The 16,105-nt window shown below is 39.2% G+C and overlaps 1 protein-coding gene across 1 annotated transcript in view; it reads left to right on the forward strand.

The window, feature by feature from the left end:
• The window catches only part of STAG1 (stromal antigen 1), a 423,306-nt gene that overhangs the window by 281,425 nt on the left and 125,776 nt on the right, over positions 1 to 16,105 (forward strand). The window contains exons 10-12 of the mRNA XM_032408640.1: positions 3,134 to 3,257; positions 14,548 to 14,646; positions 15,189 to 15,268. Coding sequence (XP_032264531.1) covers positions 3,134 to 3,257; positions 14,548 to 14,646; positions 15,189 to 15,268 — 303 coding nt within the window. The remainder of the gene's footprint in view (positions 1 to 3,133; positions 3,258 to 14,547; positions 14,647 to 15,188; positions 15,269 to 16,105) is intronic.

The raw sequence follows: 16,105 nt of genomic DNA on the forward strand, positions 1-16,105 counted from the left end.
AGAGAGGATCTTTGTTCTAAGAGCATAGCTTTTAAGAGTCTGGTAAACAAGACTAAAAGTCATTAGAAGTTAGGCTTAAACATAGAGGTGGTTATAAAGATTTTGAACAAGATTTCTTTACTGAAACCTAAGCCTTTACATTCTCTAGCCTTAGGAATTAGACACTCATAATCTCAATTCCAATAGTAATGGTATTTGTAATGGTAATACCAGTGGTAATGAGAAGAAGAATGATTGAACTGTCTTTAAATGCAGTTAACATACTTAGTAGTCTCTGTAGGTTTATTTTTTTTTTTTTTTTAGATTTTATTTATTTGCCAAAGAGAGAGAGAGCAAGAGCGAGCACAAGCAGGGAGAGCAGCAGGCAGAGGGAGAAGCAGGCTTCCCGCTAAGCAAGGAACCCGATGCGGGACTCAGTCCCCTGACCCTGGGATCATGACCTGAGCTGAAGGCAGACGCTTAACTGACTGAGCCACCCAGTCAGTTAATAAAAGGAAAAACATGGAAATAACCTAAATGTCTGCCAATGAGAGAATATATAAATGGTTTATAATTTCTCTATATGCAGATAGGAAAACTGAACATCAGTTAAAATTAATTATTGGCTCTGGAGCTATATAAATCAGTTTGTATGAATTGCAAAACATGGTTTGTGAAAACAAGTTGGAGAGGATATCTATAAGACACTATTTATGTAAAGTTTTAAAATATGTAAAACTATACATAAGTTTAAGCATAAAGATAGAGAAGAGAATGGTAGTCATTGAACCAAGAATAGTCATATACTCTTTAGGAGGGAGATGCATCAGTAAGAGGTATACAGGAAGTTTCAACTATAATATTTTATTTCTTAACTGAATAGTGGATACACATATATTCATTATATTGTCTTCTGTATATTCAATATTATTGTCTAGGAACATTCTTTCACAGTTGTAGTAAAGCAATTTTTTCTGCTGTATTATCTGTAAATGTTTAGATTGATGGCATTTAATTAGAAGATTATAATAGTAAACATTTATGGAAGGTTTAGTAGGTGCCAGGCATAGTTCTAAGTATTTTACTTTTATTAAATGATTTCATCTCTGTGAACTCTAGGCTAGGTACAGTTATTATTCCTATTTTATAAATAACAAAATCTAAGAAAGAGGGAAGTAACTTGCCTGAAGCTACACAGCTAGTAAATAATGGAACTAGGATTTGAACTTAGTATGTTTTGCTCCAGAGCCATTAGCCTCTATACTATAGAATCTCTCCATAAGAAGAAGGTATTGGGGGTGCTTGTGTGGTTCAGTCAGTTAAGCCTCTGATTCTCCAGTTAAGCATCTGCCTTCAGCTCAGGTCATGATCCCAGCGTCCTCGGATGAAGTCCTGCATCGGGCTCCCTATTCATTGGGGAGCCTGCTTCTCCCTCTCCCTCTGCTGCTCCCATTGCTTGTGCTCTCTCCCTTTCTCTGTCAAATAAATAAATCTTAAAAAAAAAAAAAGGAAAACTTCTGACTCTTGATTTCAGCTTAGGTCATGATCTCAGGGTCATGAGATTGAGCCCCTCATCAGGCTCCACGCTCTTCCTTTAAAAAAAAAAAGGTATTAAAAAATGTAGGAAATCTAAAGATTGTGATTTAGTAGTATGGCTTAGAAGAGAAAATTTCTCACATTTTTATTCTTGAGCAGTGACAGGGACTTAGAAGGAACTGAGATTTATTAGAGAATTAAATCCCAGAATGCTAGCACCTTACCTGTTTTGTCACAAAAGAGAAACTAAGAAAAGCTCCTTAATTAACATTAAAATTCTAGCTAAATTATTGCCAGATTAACAATGAATTGACAGACGATTGCCTTATATAAATTGGAGAATTAAAAATTACCTAAAATTTTAACTTATTTATGTATGGTAAATCAGAAACTTTGAAGATCGATCTGCAAAAGAAAGTTAAGATTTACCTTATATTTAATATGATTTTTTTTTTAAAGCTATAGGTAATAACCTGTTGAAAGATCAGGTACAAATATTAAAATTGTATTCGTTCATGGTTCACAGATTTTAGAGTAGGAAAATCATCCCAGGAGGGTTATAGTAGATGCTTATAGTGAGATGAAAAGCCATCTGGGCATGGTGCCAAGAACCTGACTTTTGGTACACTTCACAGTATAGTTACCAAGATTATTCCCATTGTGACTAAATGTGAATTATTAGTACAATTACTTTGAGGTTTTGGTTTTGTGAACCATTGTATATTTTCAAATAATATAGGCTTCTGTCATTTTCCCTTGTAGATGCTAATTTGTGTTTTGGTCATATTTATTTTCTCTTAATTCAAAAGATGTGTGCTAGCTTAAATTCACAATTAGAGGGGCACCTGGGTGGCTCAGTCGTTAGGTGTCTGCCTTCGGCTCACCGAGCCCCACGTCGGGCTCTCTGCTCAGCGGGAAGCCTGCTTCTCCCTCTCCCACTTCCACTCCCCCTGCTTGTGTTCCCTCTCTCACTGTCTCTCTGTGTTAAAATAAATAAAGTCTTTAAAAAACAAATTCACAATTAGAGAAACAATTTTTGAGTTCTACATTATTCTGTATTTGGATGGTGGTATGCTGGTTTCCTCAGATTTAACATGTTTGTTGACTCCATAATTGTTGTAAGGCTTTCAGAGAGCTCCAAGTGCCATTCCTAGTCCAATGAAAATAGAATGAAAGCTAGATGATTTCCAGAATTGTTTTTCAGTTTGATACTGATAATTTTTATTTTATAAAAAAAATCTAGGGGTGCTCAGTCAGTTAAGCGTCTACCTTTGGTTCAGGTCATGATCCCAGGGTCCTGGGATCAAGCCCCACATCAGGCTCCCTGCTCAGTGGGGAGTCTGCTCCTCCCTCTTCCTCTGCCCCTCTCCCTGCTTGTGCTCTCTCTCTCAAATAAATAAATAAAATCTTTTAAAAAAATAGAAAAAAAGAAAACATCTAAAAAACAGATGATATTCAAATTGGAGGACTTTTGAGAGTGTAGATATAAATACAGCACTAGGAATAATATTAGTATTTATTACTTGCTGAAAAAATACTTATTATTTGCTGAAAAACTAGAAGTACATTCTAGTTTTGGATGTTAATCTGAGGTTTGTCTGTTATTTTTCTCCTCTAGTGATGCTATTGCTGAGATTAGAGCCATTTGTATTGAAGAAATTGGAGTATGGATGAAAATGTATAGTGATGCCTTCCTAAATGACAGTTACCTAAAATATGTTGGCTGGACTCTTCATGATAGGGTAAGTTACTCTGTTCTAGACTTTCATGAAAGATATGCTTGTATGAGGTACTAGAATGCTAGGAATTAAGACGGCAGTGGTTGGTTTTTAAAGAGTTGTAATAATATGGAAATTTAAGATGATACACCTGAATAACTGTTCACTTGATGGCCATGACAAAACTTGAGACATTGGCCCATGTAGAAACTCTACTTACTTAGTTGTAATACTGTCTTAAACCAAGTTGACAACCTGGTACATCTAAAGTTTTAAGAGAATATAACATCCTAAGAAACTAATTACAATCTTTTTCTAGTTTGGAGTCAAAAGAAATTCTTTGTTTCTCTTAATATATAACAAGAAAAACACTTTTTTCTTTTGAATTTCTTAAGGTCATACCACAGTGTTTTATTAGAGTTGGATAGATTTATTGGATTCTAGAATAGTTGATCTAAAAATCTATTTTTATTTCTATGCCTTTAGAAAAGGTTCTGATTTTAAAAGGAATCCCACATTATCGAATCCTGAATAAGTAATCCTCAAAATACCCAAGGGTAGGAGTGACTAATTATTGAAATTTTTATATTGAATGACCTGACATTCTATAACTTGAATTGCCAGATACTCACAAATATAGAAATCTTACAATTTATTTTAAGCTGTGTATTCCATTATTTGAATTGTTAAAAGTATCATAGCTATTAGAAGACATTTTTTTAATGCAGTTATAGCCTTAGACTTTTAAGTCAATTTTGGTAATATTCGAAGACTTATTTTCTATGTATTACCACTAACAGCCTGTAGAGCATTTACTTTTTAAATAGCACCATGCTAGGGGTGCCTGAGTGGCTCAGTCGGTTGAGTGTCTGACTCTTCATTTTGGCTGGGGTCATGATCTTAGGTTGTGAGAAGGAATCCTGTGTCAGGCTCAGCGCTAGGCAGAGTGTCTGCCTGAGATTCTCTCTCCCTTGACCTCTGTCCCTCCTCCCAGGCCCCCTCACGAGCACACCCTCTCTCTTTTTAAAATAAATAAATAAATAGCAGCATGCTAAGTATTATCAAAAATATTTTGAAGACGACAAAATTATGTATATTATAATAAAACAGCCCTTGGGAATTCTACAGCCGTTTTTGCTGTAATTGTTCAGAGTATAGGGAGATCATCACAAGTTAGCTGTTTAACTTCACAATTACTTATTTTTAATTCACGGTTAAAAGGGGCTCTTATCCCCTACTTTATTTGGAGGAATAGTAAGTTAGTACATAGTGAATTTTTTCCTGAATATTTATCTTCCCTAGCATTTCAGAATTCTTTTCTCTACACTAATAAACCCCAAGCGTGATCCTAGGTTTTCTTTTTCTAATCCTCATGTGGAATTCGGGACTTATATGGTTAAACCTTATCTCAGGTTTATCCAATTAAATTTTATACATTGTGAGAGAAAGTAGAATTATACAGCATGTCCTCACAGGTGTACACACATGGCTAAATCCAACAAGACAAACTTTTTAGTAGGAATACATTTAAAGTTCTGCATTTTGTTCCCCACCACTACCCTACCAGTTTTCCTCCTTGGGAAAAACACGTATTTTTTGTGGCTTACCAAAAAACAAACCACCATTATTTTAAAATAAATCATTAAAGTCTATAGAAGCTTTCTGTCCAGATAAAGGAAGAGGGAAGTAGGTAGGTTTTGTTTATTGTTGATAAAATGATATAAGGATACTGTTTTCAGTAGAATGTTTTTATAAACCTCTTTTATAATCTCCCATTACTTCATTTAGAAAAGCTGTAAGTATTAATCCCTTCTCAGCTTTCCTTTTTGTCATTCTAATATCACTGCAATCTTGTACTTTTTTTTTCCTCTGAGGGGTATAGTCATTTGCTCTCTCTCCTTTTAATCATCCATTTGAAACTGCTTATTCTATAGGCTATGGCCTATGCCTTCAGACTGTCCTGTGTCTTTTCAAATGAGCTGATAAAATTCTTGTCTTTTTTTTTTTTCTTAAGATTACATTGTAATTGTAAATTGTAGTTTTTCAGTTTTATTGAGATATAATTGACATAACATTATATTAGTTTGGTGTACAAAATAAAGATTTGATACTCCTGTGTCTTGAATTTAGAATATCAGTCTACCGTCCTCACTAAGACAGACTTTTTTTTTTGATACTGCCAATTTATATAAATTTTATAGTGTAAGTTTTAGTAATAGAAAGTAATAGACAGCAATTTCTAACAACTAAAGGAGTTATTTATTAGAAATTCAGTTTGTTTTTCTGTTGACCAAAACTTCTTTCTAAATTTTCTACCCATTGGTTTTTTAGTTCTTTCATTGTTGGTGACACAGAATAGGTCTAATTTTTTTTTTAATTTTATTTTATTATGTTATGTTAGTCACCACACAGTACATCATTAGTTTTTGACGTAGTGATCCACGATTCATTGTTTTTGTGTAACACCCAGTGTTCCATGCAGTATGTGCTCTCCTTAATACCCATCACCGGGCTAAACAATCCCCCCTCCCCCCTCCCCTCTAAAACCCTCAATTTGTTTCTCAGAGTAGAATAGGTCTAATTTAAACATAACTATAGTAATCTCTGTGTTTTAGACTAAATATCTTAATCCTTTTATATTTATGCTCATGACACTAGATTACCTTTCTCTTTCCTTTACAGTTTGTCAGTATTGCTCTGTATTGCTTTCACTTTTAGCTTATGTGTACTGTTCTACTTTGTAAATTTTCATTTATTTTTTTGGGGGGTGGGTAGAGGGAGAGAGAGACTCTTAAAGCAGGCTCCACACCCAGCATGGAGCCCGACACAGGGCTCTGTATCACAACCCTGAGATCATGACCTGAGCCGAAATCACGAGTTGGACACTTAACGGACTGAGCCACCCAGGCACCCCCAGTTCTTCTACTTTCTTGTATATGCTTGATTCCTCATATCAAAATCTCTTAGAGCTTGGGTGGGGTCTATTTCTGTTAGTCCACCCCGTTTCCTCTTTCTATGTTGACACTTTCCCTTCATGCGCTTCTCTTATGCTACAGAACTAAGGACCCTGTCCCCTCCCCTGAGGAGATAGATTTAATAGTGAGTTTGGCCAGATGCCATATGACTCAATGTGTATAAGCAGGACAAGAAGACCCACACTGAGTCTGAAATAGGAAAGATATTCCCACACAAGGCAGTTACCCCAGCCATGATTGCAAAGGCTCATCTCTTGATAAGGAAATGTTCCAGGCCCATGGACCATTCTTAGAAAAAGACTATATACAGAGGACTGCCTTTCCCTACAGTCCACACCTCATCTCTACTTGGCCACTGAAGTGGCAGATAAAGCATATGAAATCCTGTAGGACCATTGCCCACCCCAAACTTGGAGCTGGAGTTGGGTCCAATAGGGTCCTTGAACAACCTATATGGATGTGGATTTCTCATAAAGCTTCCCTGTCATTTGGAGATGGGCACTTTACCAGAGTGATTAAGAAAGCCAGACCCAGGAGGATGATTAGGCTTCTCTGGAGAATTATCTTCAAGTAGGAACCCCAGGTGTCTGGATTAAGCCAACTAAAAAGTTTAAAAAGTGAGTCTGAGGGGTTTGTGAATGTACTGCTAATAACCATCCCACCTGTGTGTGGATATTCACCAGCTCATTTTTTAACTTAACCTGAATTGTTGACGTATACACAGCAAGAAATGCTGGCAGTTACACAAACACCACCCTCTTCTGCCACCAAATGATTGAGGGCTGTCTATCACCATGTAGGCTAGTGCGTTCACTGAGTCTTGTTGATCTTCTATGGCTTAGATAGTAGCATTAACTACTTCTGCATGGTTAAGGACAGGTTGTATAAAGTTTTTTTCTAGAGCCTGTATACCTATACCCAGTATTAGAATTTGGGTAATTGAATGAAACCAGTGGTTAATTTGTCTTCCCGGGAGGGAACTGTATACCACTCTGGTGTGTTAGCAAAGTGGGTCCTTTCCAGCCCTCTGTGCAGTTCCTGACATGGATAATGAGGCAATAAAATCTTTCCCTTGGAGGCATACAGTCTGTTGTCCATTGGAGTCCACAGAGAAATATGTAACCCAGAGGGATGCAGGTGATATCCGCCAGGGATTTGTTTTCCTAATACTGACTAGTTCAGTCTACTTTTGCCTTGTGGTTGCAGAGAGAGAAAAGTTAACGTATTGGACTTCCAATTCCAAAATGTCAATATAGATCAGTAATAACCATTCTGGTACAGGGGTCTTTTTCTGTCACATCATAGGTAATATTAAAGTAGGGGACTCTGGAGTATACCTACATCTGGACCTGTCTTGAAGGACTCACCTGGTAATTTGACCCATTGATAGCTTAAGGAAGGTCTGAGTAGTTGTGTATTGACCAGGCCCATTACAGTGGGAGTGCAGGGTAAGAGGAACTTTATTCTGGAATGACAAATCCAGCATTGGTTAAGTTTGCCTTCATTCACTATGGCTGTACTGATTTTTATCAAAGTGTTGTTGTACCAGGCATTCTGTAGCAGAGGATTCTGCAGAAATGAGAAGAAAGAGTAATATTCCTACCTGTCTTCCACTCCATGAACCTCCTGAGGCCAGAGATGTCCTGGTCTGCTACTTGGGGTGCTAGCTTCCTGGGTATTGCAACCCAGGCTGTCTGTCCCAATCCTGATGCTACTGCCTTTTTGAGCACCAGTGCATTGTTGCTTGACCCAGACTTACTCTTCTCAGTTGGCCAGTCCCCAAAAGGGAGGTCATGTGCTGCATAAACTTGACATGTCCAGTAACGTCACCCACCTGATTGAAGGGTCAGATATTCCCAACACTACTAGAAGGACCCTAGCACCATGGTACTTCTTGGTTTTGTCTCCCACCCTTGTGGTTTCCCATAGAAGGGAGGTGCCCAAGGGAAGCATCATATCCAGGTTAGAGTCAGGAGGCCATGTCCGGTGTGCTATGACAGCGGAACTGCAAACCACCCCAGAGACATACACTCCAAGTGTAAAAAAGAATGATTGGTATACTGAGATTGGGATTTTGTAGGCACAGCCTAAACACATATCTGCCTACTCCACCCCTACCACATCTAAGCTCAGTATTTCGCAGTATGCATTGTAGGGCCATGTTTCCCTTGCACTGCAGTGCATTGTTTAGTAGCCATACAGCCCTAGTCAGATGAGGGTACCAATCCACTAGTGGGCTGTCTTGGTAGTCTTTCTTTAGTTGTTGTGTAAATCAACAGTGGCTCCATTCGCATGCTGGTGATAGTGTACATGGAAAGTACATTTCCATGAGAATATGCCCATTTGTTGTCTTACTTGGGTAATGAAGGATATTCCTTGGTTAGAGTGAAATCTTATAGGGTATCCAAAAATATGACAAGTTTTGTTCAAGGACAGCTGTGACAGTTTCAGCCAGCATCCAAATGTCAGACTGGAATAGCAGTACTGTAGCCTGAGTATGTGTTAATGGCCATGAGGCATCATTTGTGCCCATGGCTGTGGTTTGAGGGTACAGTGTGATCAATCTCCCAGACCCAGGTGGGTCCCAGTCCTTGGTTAATATGTCCCAGTTCTCCTCGTGGATGATATGAGTATATTGAGAAGAATCACAAGATTGCACTGCATCATTTTTCTTGGTGTCTTCCAGGGTCATCTCTTGGGCTTTATCGCATTTTTTGGGCATGGACAGGGACTTTATCACATTTTTTGCATCAGTAATGGACTCCCATGTCCAGTTTATAGATGTACCCAGTGAGAGATTGTTGCAGCCTGCTAGGCACAAGCTGGATTGGCACAGGAGTGCTATTTATGTTTTTATTTTAAAAGGTCTTTTACCATGAGTATCCACGTGAGTGACATATGTTTTCATCCCAGACAGCAAGCTGCTGCCTTAGTTCTTTTCCACATATGGGACATCCCTTAGTAGTCCAGTCGTTTAGTTGCCATTCTCCTGGCCATTGGTAATAGCCCATGAGTTGGTGAAAATGGATCAAGGCATGGTGGTAGGGGTGACCTGCATGGCCATCACCATAGCACGGATCTTGGCCCATTGGGTAGAATGTCCACATCTTGTCTCAGTCAGAAGATGGCCATCCGTTGTTGGCCAGATGGCAGCTGCAACCCTGCAAGACCCTATCTGCTTTTAGTTTCACAGAGTGGTCAGTAAACCATGGTTTACTGTCAGCAGGCACATTTTTTTAATGTTGTGCTCCAAGTAGCTCTAGGAGGCGCCAAAGGATTCCCTGTGGGTTGTTTGCGCCTTTCTGATAAGCTGACTATTTGCTTCTGGAACCTGCTAGTCCCTTGGGATTTTGGCCAGGCCTGATCTTGGATGTACCATTTCCTTTTTATGATTGAACTTTGTTGAGCCTTTTTAATTTTATTGGTAAGCTTTGTAATCAGCCAAGTGAGAATGGGTAGTTCAGGTTGCAGTGTCATATGTGGCATTCTGGGTGTAAGATGCCCCATCTCTGTTAGTGCCCAGTACCAAGCAAGGAAATGTCATTCAAAAGGGGTGTATTGCAGAGCTCCTGGGTGACTCAGTCGATTAAGCATCTGACTCTTGGTTTCAGCTCAGGTCACGATTTCATGGGTTGTGGGATCGAGCCCCACATTGGGCTCTGTGCTCACTGGGGAGTCTGCTTGAAGACTCTCTCCCTCTGCCCTGCCCCCCTCAAATAAATAAATCTTTGGGGGGCCTGTATTGGGTGGTAGCTTCTGGAGGTTTTTAGATCCAGAGTCCATGAGACCAGTGCCACCCCAGTGACAATTTCCTGCTGCCACAGACCAATCAGTGTGTTGGGGGGGTTGTGGAAACCTGCAGTTCTATCAGACTAGCAAGTTTCAAAGGTCCCAAAAGCTGTGCCTGGCCCATGGCTTGTTGAACAGCTTCTAAGGCCTGCTGCTGCAAAAGGCTTCATCTAAAATTGGCTGCTTTGTAGGTCATCTCAATGAAAGGAGCCAAGAAGGTCCCCTTGTGGGACACATGCTATTTTAACTACCAAAAGAGGCCCTCTACCTGTTCGGCTTCCTTTTTATTAGTGGGTGCTGCCAGGGCCTATATTTTTTGTTTGATTGTCTCTGGGTTACTTCTTTGGTTTCCTACCCAAGTGGCCCCTAGGAATTGCACCTGCTGTGCCAGGCCCAGGACTTTATCTGGTTGTATAGCCAAATTGGCACCATTCTATCAGTGACTAAGTACAGCACTATAGCCACATGTTTTTCAGTTAGCCCTACTGTCAGGATGTTACTAATGTAATGAATGACTAAAATGTCAGTGGGGACTTAGGTTTATTGAAGATCAAGCCCACTCAATAATGGCATATTGCAGGCTGTTTTGTGTGAATGCAAATTGGTCCTGATCCTCATCCTGCAAAGGGACCAAGTAAAAGTCATTAGCTAGATCAGTAACAGTGTACAAGTTTCCCATACGGATTGCCACCATTGCAGTAATGTTGAAAATGTCAGGGGGCTCAAGCAGGAACTTCTATGTTTAACCTGTGATAATCTGTCAGCCTCCAAGCTCCAGAGGCCTTCCTGACTGGCCATACTGGGCTATTAAATTACGATAGGGTGGTTATTAGCATCTCTGCTTATCTTAAGTCTTGAATTAACAGAATAATGTCCTTTTCAGTATTTTTGTTGAACACTGTGCCATGGTTTGGGCATGGAGTTGGCAAGGAATGTACATCGTCCATTATGCTTGAGTCTGTCCTTGTTGTGGTGCCTACCCCTTGAGGTAGTGATGGTGTTCAGTACTGCACACAGCCAAAAAGTTAATACCTATTTATGTACTCAGTGGTGGGAACCACAATCATCAGGATCCAAAATGGTCCAAAGGACCCCATCCACAAGCACATGTGGACTTATCTATCATGAGTAACTACACCCTCTTCAAAACTACCCAAAGCTGCTGTTTTAATTGTACCCCTATGGGGACCTAAAATTATTGTCATTGGGGCACTAATACCCAAGGGCCCCCAAATAAATAAGTAAAAATCTTTTTAAAAATTATGTATTGAGGAGCAGGTATGTGTTAGGCACTGGGTTAAGCAGTATTCACATTTCAATCAGATTTTGTGTAATGGAAAAACAACAAAGCTTTTAGATAGTATAATAGAAATCACTTGCAGAATATAGTTGAGCCCCAGAATAGAGCAGTTACCAACTGGAGTTTTCATCTAAGTTATTTTACAGTTTTCTGAAGTACTGTCACGGGTACCATCTTATTTAATTGTTAAGTTCCTGTAATGTAGGCAGGGCGTGTTATAGATAACCAAGATTTTGGAGGGGAGGTAGTTGATTGGGAGGTATCACTGGACAAAGTAAAGATAAAATTCAATTAATGTCTTTCCTCTACCTATAATTGGCTGTGTGAACTTGGATAGATGGAGTTATTTCATCTTTGAAGGCCTTATTTTCAAATCTGTAATTGGAGAGAAGTGAGGAAACTGTTTACATGCTGTCTTAGATCTGGGGTTCTGATTTTATGTTGGGACAGCTGTCCTTAGTCTTTTGCTCATCCATTGTTGATTTCTTGTGAGTATATTTATCACGTAATACTTTTATTGGCTTTCCCCCGTCTTGCCTCCTGGAAGATCATGTCCTGTGAGCCATTTCCATAGATCTCTGTGGACTGCCCTTTGACTTTGCTGCCCATTAAAATTACTATGCCTGCCCCGCCCCCAGCATCTAATAGTTACGAGATTCTACCTTGTCTCTGCTATTCTGTGCTCTTATGTCCATTGCTATCAGAAGCTAAATTTTATTTGAGTGTCTTCTGTCAGTCCTAGACTATAGAACACAGTTACTGTGGATCTTCTCAGTAATGTCTGTGCCCCCATCACCAGTATTTTCCTTATTGCCTTGGTAAACAGTATTCTCTGAGCCCTCATGAGGAACATATTCAACTGGTCGGTCTTCTGAGCTTTATAATAGATCCTTTCTGGCATGCTTTCCTGTGTCTTTAAATTCCTTCCTTCACAGTCTGCCACAGTGATTTTGGCATCTCTATTTCATTTAATATGCACCATTGCTTTTTCCTAGAGCTATCCAGCAAGATGTTAGGCCATTTCCAAAGGCCCTTACAGAGCCTTACATCCTGTTTCAAAGGATAGTGCCCTATATCCAAGAACTCTCCCATATCCTGTTTTCTCTTCCCACACCCTCAGCAACCACCAGCATATTTTCCTGGTTCTTGCTGGTTGAAATTGGCCCATTCCTGCAGCACTCTGTAGCATGTATTCAATTACTAATTTCATATTAAAGGTTATCTTAGAGGTTGTCCTGCCCTGAAACAAGGAGGTTAGGCTGTTTCATCCTGTATCATTCTCCACTGGCTATGGATCTCACCCTGGAGGGAGGGAAAGGGTGTAGACAGGAGGGTAGTGTGGAGCATAACCTTCTAGGAATCTCTGTGCCAGGTGATTCTTTTCAACCATGGTCAGTTCTCCAGAGAAAGGTGCAGATATGAACCATTAGCAGTCAACACAGGAGCAAGCAGGAAGATTAGCCTTGTATAGTAGAATATGGGGATCCGGTTTGGGCATCAGGAGCATCTACTACAGGTATCCCAGGTTGCCTCCTATATGCTAGTGACTTTACCAAGAAACATCATCTCATTCAGTGGTGTACTAGAGATAACTTGAATCAGGTTGCAAGAGAGTTATTATGCACATCCCTTTGCAAATATGAGTTCAATAACATCTCATTGGTAGCTCAAAATTGTGGATGGAGTATTTACATCACAGAAATATGCAAATGTAACAATTCAGGGCCCCACCCCTCGGAACTGGTTGTTAAAACTTTCACCAGCGGGGCATCTGGGCGGCTCAGTCACTTAAGTGTCTGACTCTTGATTTCAGCTCAGGTCATGATATCAGGGTTGTGAGATCGAGCCCCTTCCCCCCACACCCAGCCTGGAGCCTGCTTAAGATTCTCTCCATTCCCTCTGCCCCCTCCTCCCTCTCTAGAAATAATAATAATAGTAATAGGGACGCCTGGGTGGCTCAGTCGGTTAAGTGTCTGCCTTTGGCTCAGGTCATGATCCCAAGGTCCTGGATCAAGTCCCACATGGGGCTCCTTGCTCAGTGGGGAGTCCGCTTCTCCCTCTGCCTGCTGCTCCCCCTGCTTGTACGCTCACTCTCTCTCTCTCTCTCTCTCAGACAAATAAATAATAAAATCTGTAAAAATAATAATAAACCATGACCAGCATACATCTGCATTTAATCCTTGCTACAACCTTATGAAGTTGGTTATCACCATTTTATAAAAGAGAAACTGACTACCAGAGTGATTAATATAATTGCCATCTTTCTTGTTGCTAATAAACTATGGAATTGAAAATAAAATCTAGTTTTGTTTGATTCTAGAACTTGGACTTCTGTTATAGCACATTGCCTTTTTTTTTTTTTTGAACATAGAAATTTCAGTGTCCTTTGAATACATTGAGAGAATTGGCTAAATTTCCAGTGATTCTGAATGTACTTTGACCACCAACATTTTCTACTCCAGGTTAATGACTTTATTAAAGATACTCCACTAGGGGCGCCTGGGTGGCTCAGTCGTTAAGCGTCTGCCTTTGGCTCAGGTCATGATCCCAGGGTCCTGGGATCGGGCCCAGCATCGGGCTCCCTGCTCTGAGGGAAGTCTGCTTCTCCCTCTCCCACTTCCCCTGCTTGTGTTCCCTCTCTCGCTGTGTCTCTTTCTTTCAAATAAATAAATAAAATCTTTAAAAAAAAAAAAAAAAGGTACCCCACTAATAAATAGCAGCCTCAGGACATTTCACTCTATCAGTTTGCCTCTGTTCTAAATATTCTTCCCTTTACCTGTTGTCCTAACTCCTTTTTCTGGAATGTAAAAGGCACCCAGAAAATATTTGTTAAATGAATAAATGATGACCCTATACTATGAAATTAGTTTTTTCTACAGGATTATTTAGTAGTTATATAAAGGGCAAACCAGCATATCCTTCTCTAATTAAAATCATAGGTTAAAAATTTTCTCAGAATGCCACAGTACAACATGGGAAATACTCCGTGTTGAATCAGAGTTGACAAATATTTGAAAAAGGTGTAGCTTACTCTCAAGTAACTAAGGGGTTGTCAGTGCATTTTTAATTAAATAGAAGCACAACACACACTGTACAATTACTCACTTCCACCCTGTGTTGAATTACAATATGATGTAAATTGGATGGATAAGCTGAAAATTGCTTTAGTCTTCACATAGCCTTAAATCTTTTCAACTTTTGTGGCATGGAACTGACTACTTCTATTGTGTTTTTATTTGTATTTCTGAAGCAAGGAGAGGTCAGACTGAAATGTTTGAAAGCTCTACAGAGTCTGTATACCAATAGAGAATTATTCCCCAAATTGGAGTTATTCACTAACCGATTCAAGGTAAGCATCAAGAATGCTTAGTTTATTTTGTTTTTTACTTTTAAAATGCGAGTTAAAGCTACTTCAGCAAATAACATTACCATAACAACTGTTTTGTTCATATTCTTTATTACATATTCTTTAAATAAACCTGTATTAAATAGATGAATGAATTTTTTTTCAAAAATTTAATCTTGGTCTTTTAATGTCTTACAAAAGATATTACCAACATGAGTTCTTATTTATTGCCTTCAATAGAAGGCTCTCCTGCTTAAAAGAATATTTTCTTTATAAATAGCTTTTTGTACTTATATTAATTTTGCACATTAAGGTGTATTTGTCTCAGTGTTAGGGAATGCTAGTGGATGAGAAAGATTTTAGATATGAACATTTATACTAATACCTCCTTTGTATGAGTAGGACTATGATAATACAGGTTTAAGAGTAAAGCTTTCCATTTAATCTACCATTAGTCTTGCATGTACTCCCCAAAGATACTGCCTTAGTCTGTCCCATCTGATTTTCTGCTCATGTTTGGTTTGATCTTTAATTTTTTTTTTCAGGATCGCATTGTATCAATGACACTTGATAAGGAATATGATGTTGCTGTTGAAGCTATTCGACTGGTTACTCTGATTCTTCAGTAAGTATAATATTTGTTAGTAATTTAATATTGGGAGCACCTGGGTGCCTCAGTCAGTTAGGTGTCCAGCTCTTGATGTCAGTTCAGGTCTTGATCTCAGTGTCGTGAGTTCAAGCCCTGCACTGGGCTCCATGCTGGGTGTGAGCCTACTTAAAAGAAAATTTTTTTGGAGGGGGGGCGCCTGGGTGGCTCAGATGGTTAAGCATCTGCCTTCAGGTCAGGTCATGATCTCAGGGTCCTGGGATTGAGTCCCACATCGCTTCTCCCTCTGCCTGCCACTCCCCCTGCTTGTACTCTCCCTCTCTCTCTCTCTCTCTGGCAAATAAATCTTTAAAAAAAAAAAAAAAATTTTTTTTCCCCCCAAAAATTTAATCTTGGAATTTTAATGTCTTTTTCCTGGCATTATTGATGTACTTCACATATATAACACTAATGTATATCTTATCACTTTAGGTTCTACTTTTACACTTTAAAGTTAGGTTTGAAACAAAATGTTCTCTGTTTTTCTCTCTCTTTTTTTTTTATTATGTTATCTTAATCACCATACATTACATCATTAGTTTTTGATGTAGTGTTCCATGATTCATTGTTTGCATATAACGCCCAGTGCTCCACGCAGTACATGCCCTCTTTAATACCCATCACTAGGCTAACCCATCCCCCCACGCCCCTCCCCTCTAGAACCCTCAGTTTGTTTCTCAGAGTCCATAGTCTCTCATGGTTCATCTCCCCCTCCGATTTCCCCCCCTTCATTCTTCCCTTCCTGCTATCTTCTTCTTTTTTTTTTTAACATATAATGTATTATTTGTTTCAGAGGTACAGGTCTGTGATTCAACA

The sequence above is a fragment of the Phoca vitulina genome, unplaced genomic scaffold, assembly GCF_004348235.1.
Source record: "Phoca vitulina isolate PV1807 unplaced genomic scaffold, GSC_HSeal_1.0 scaffold10, whole genome shotgun sequence".
NCBI classification, from domain to species: Eukaryota; Metazoa; Chordata; class Mammalia; order Carnivora; family Phocidae; genus Phoca; species Phoca vitulina.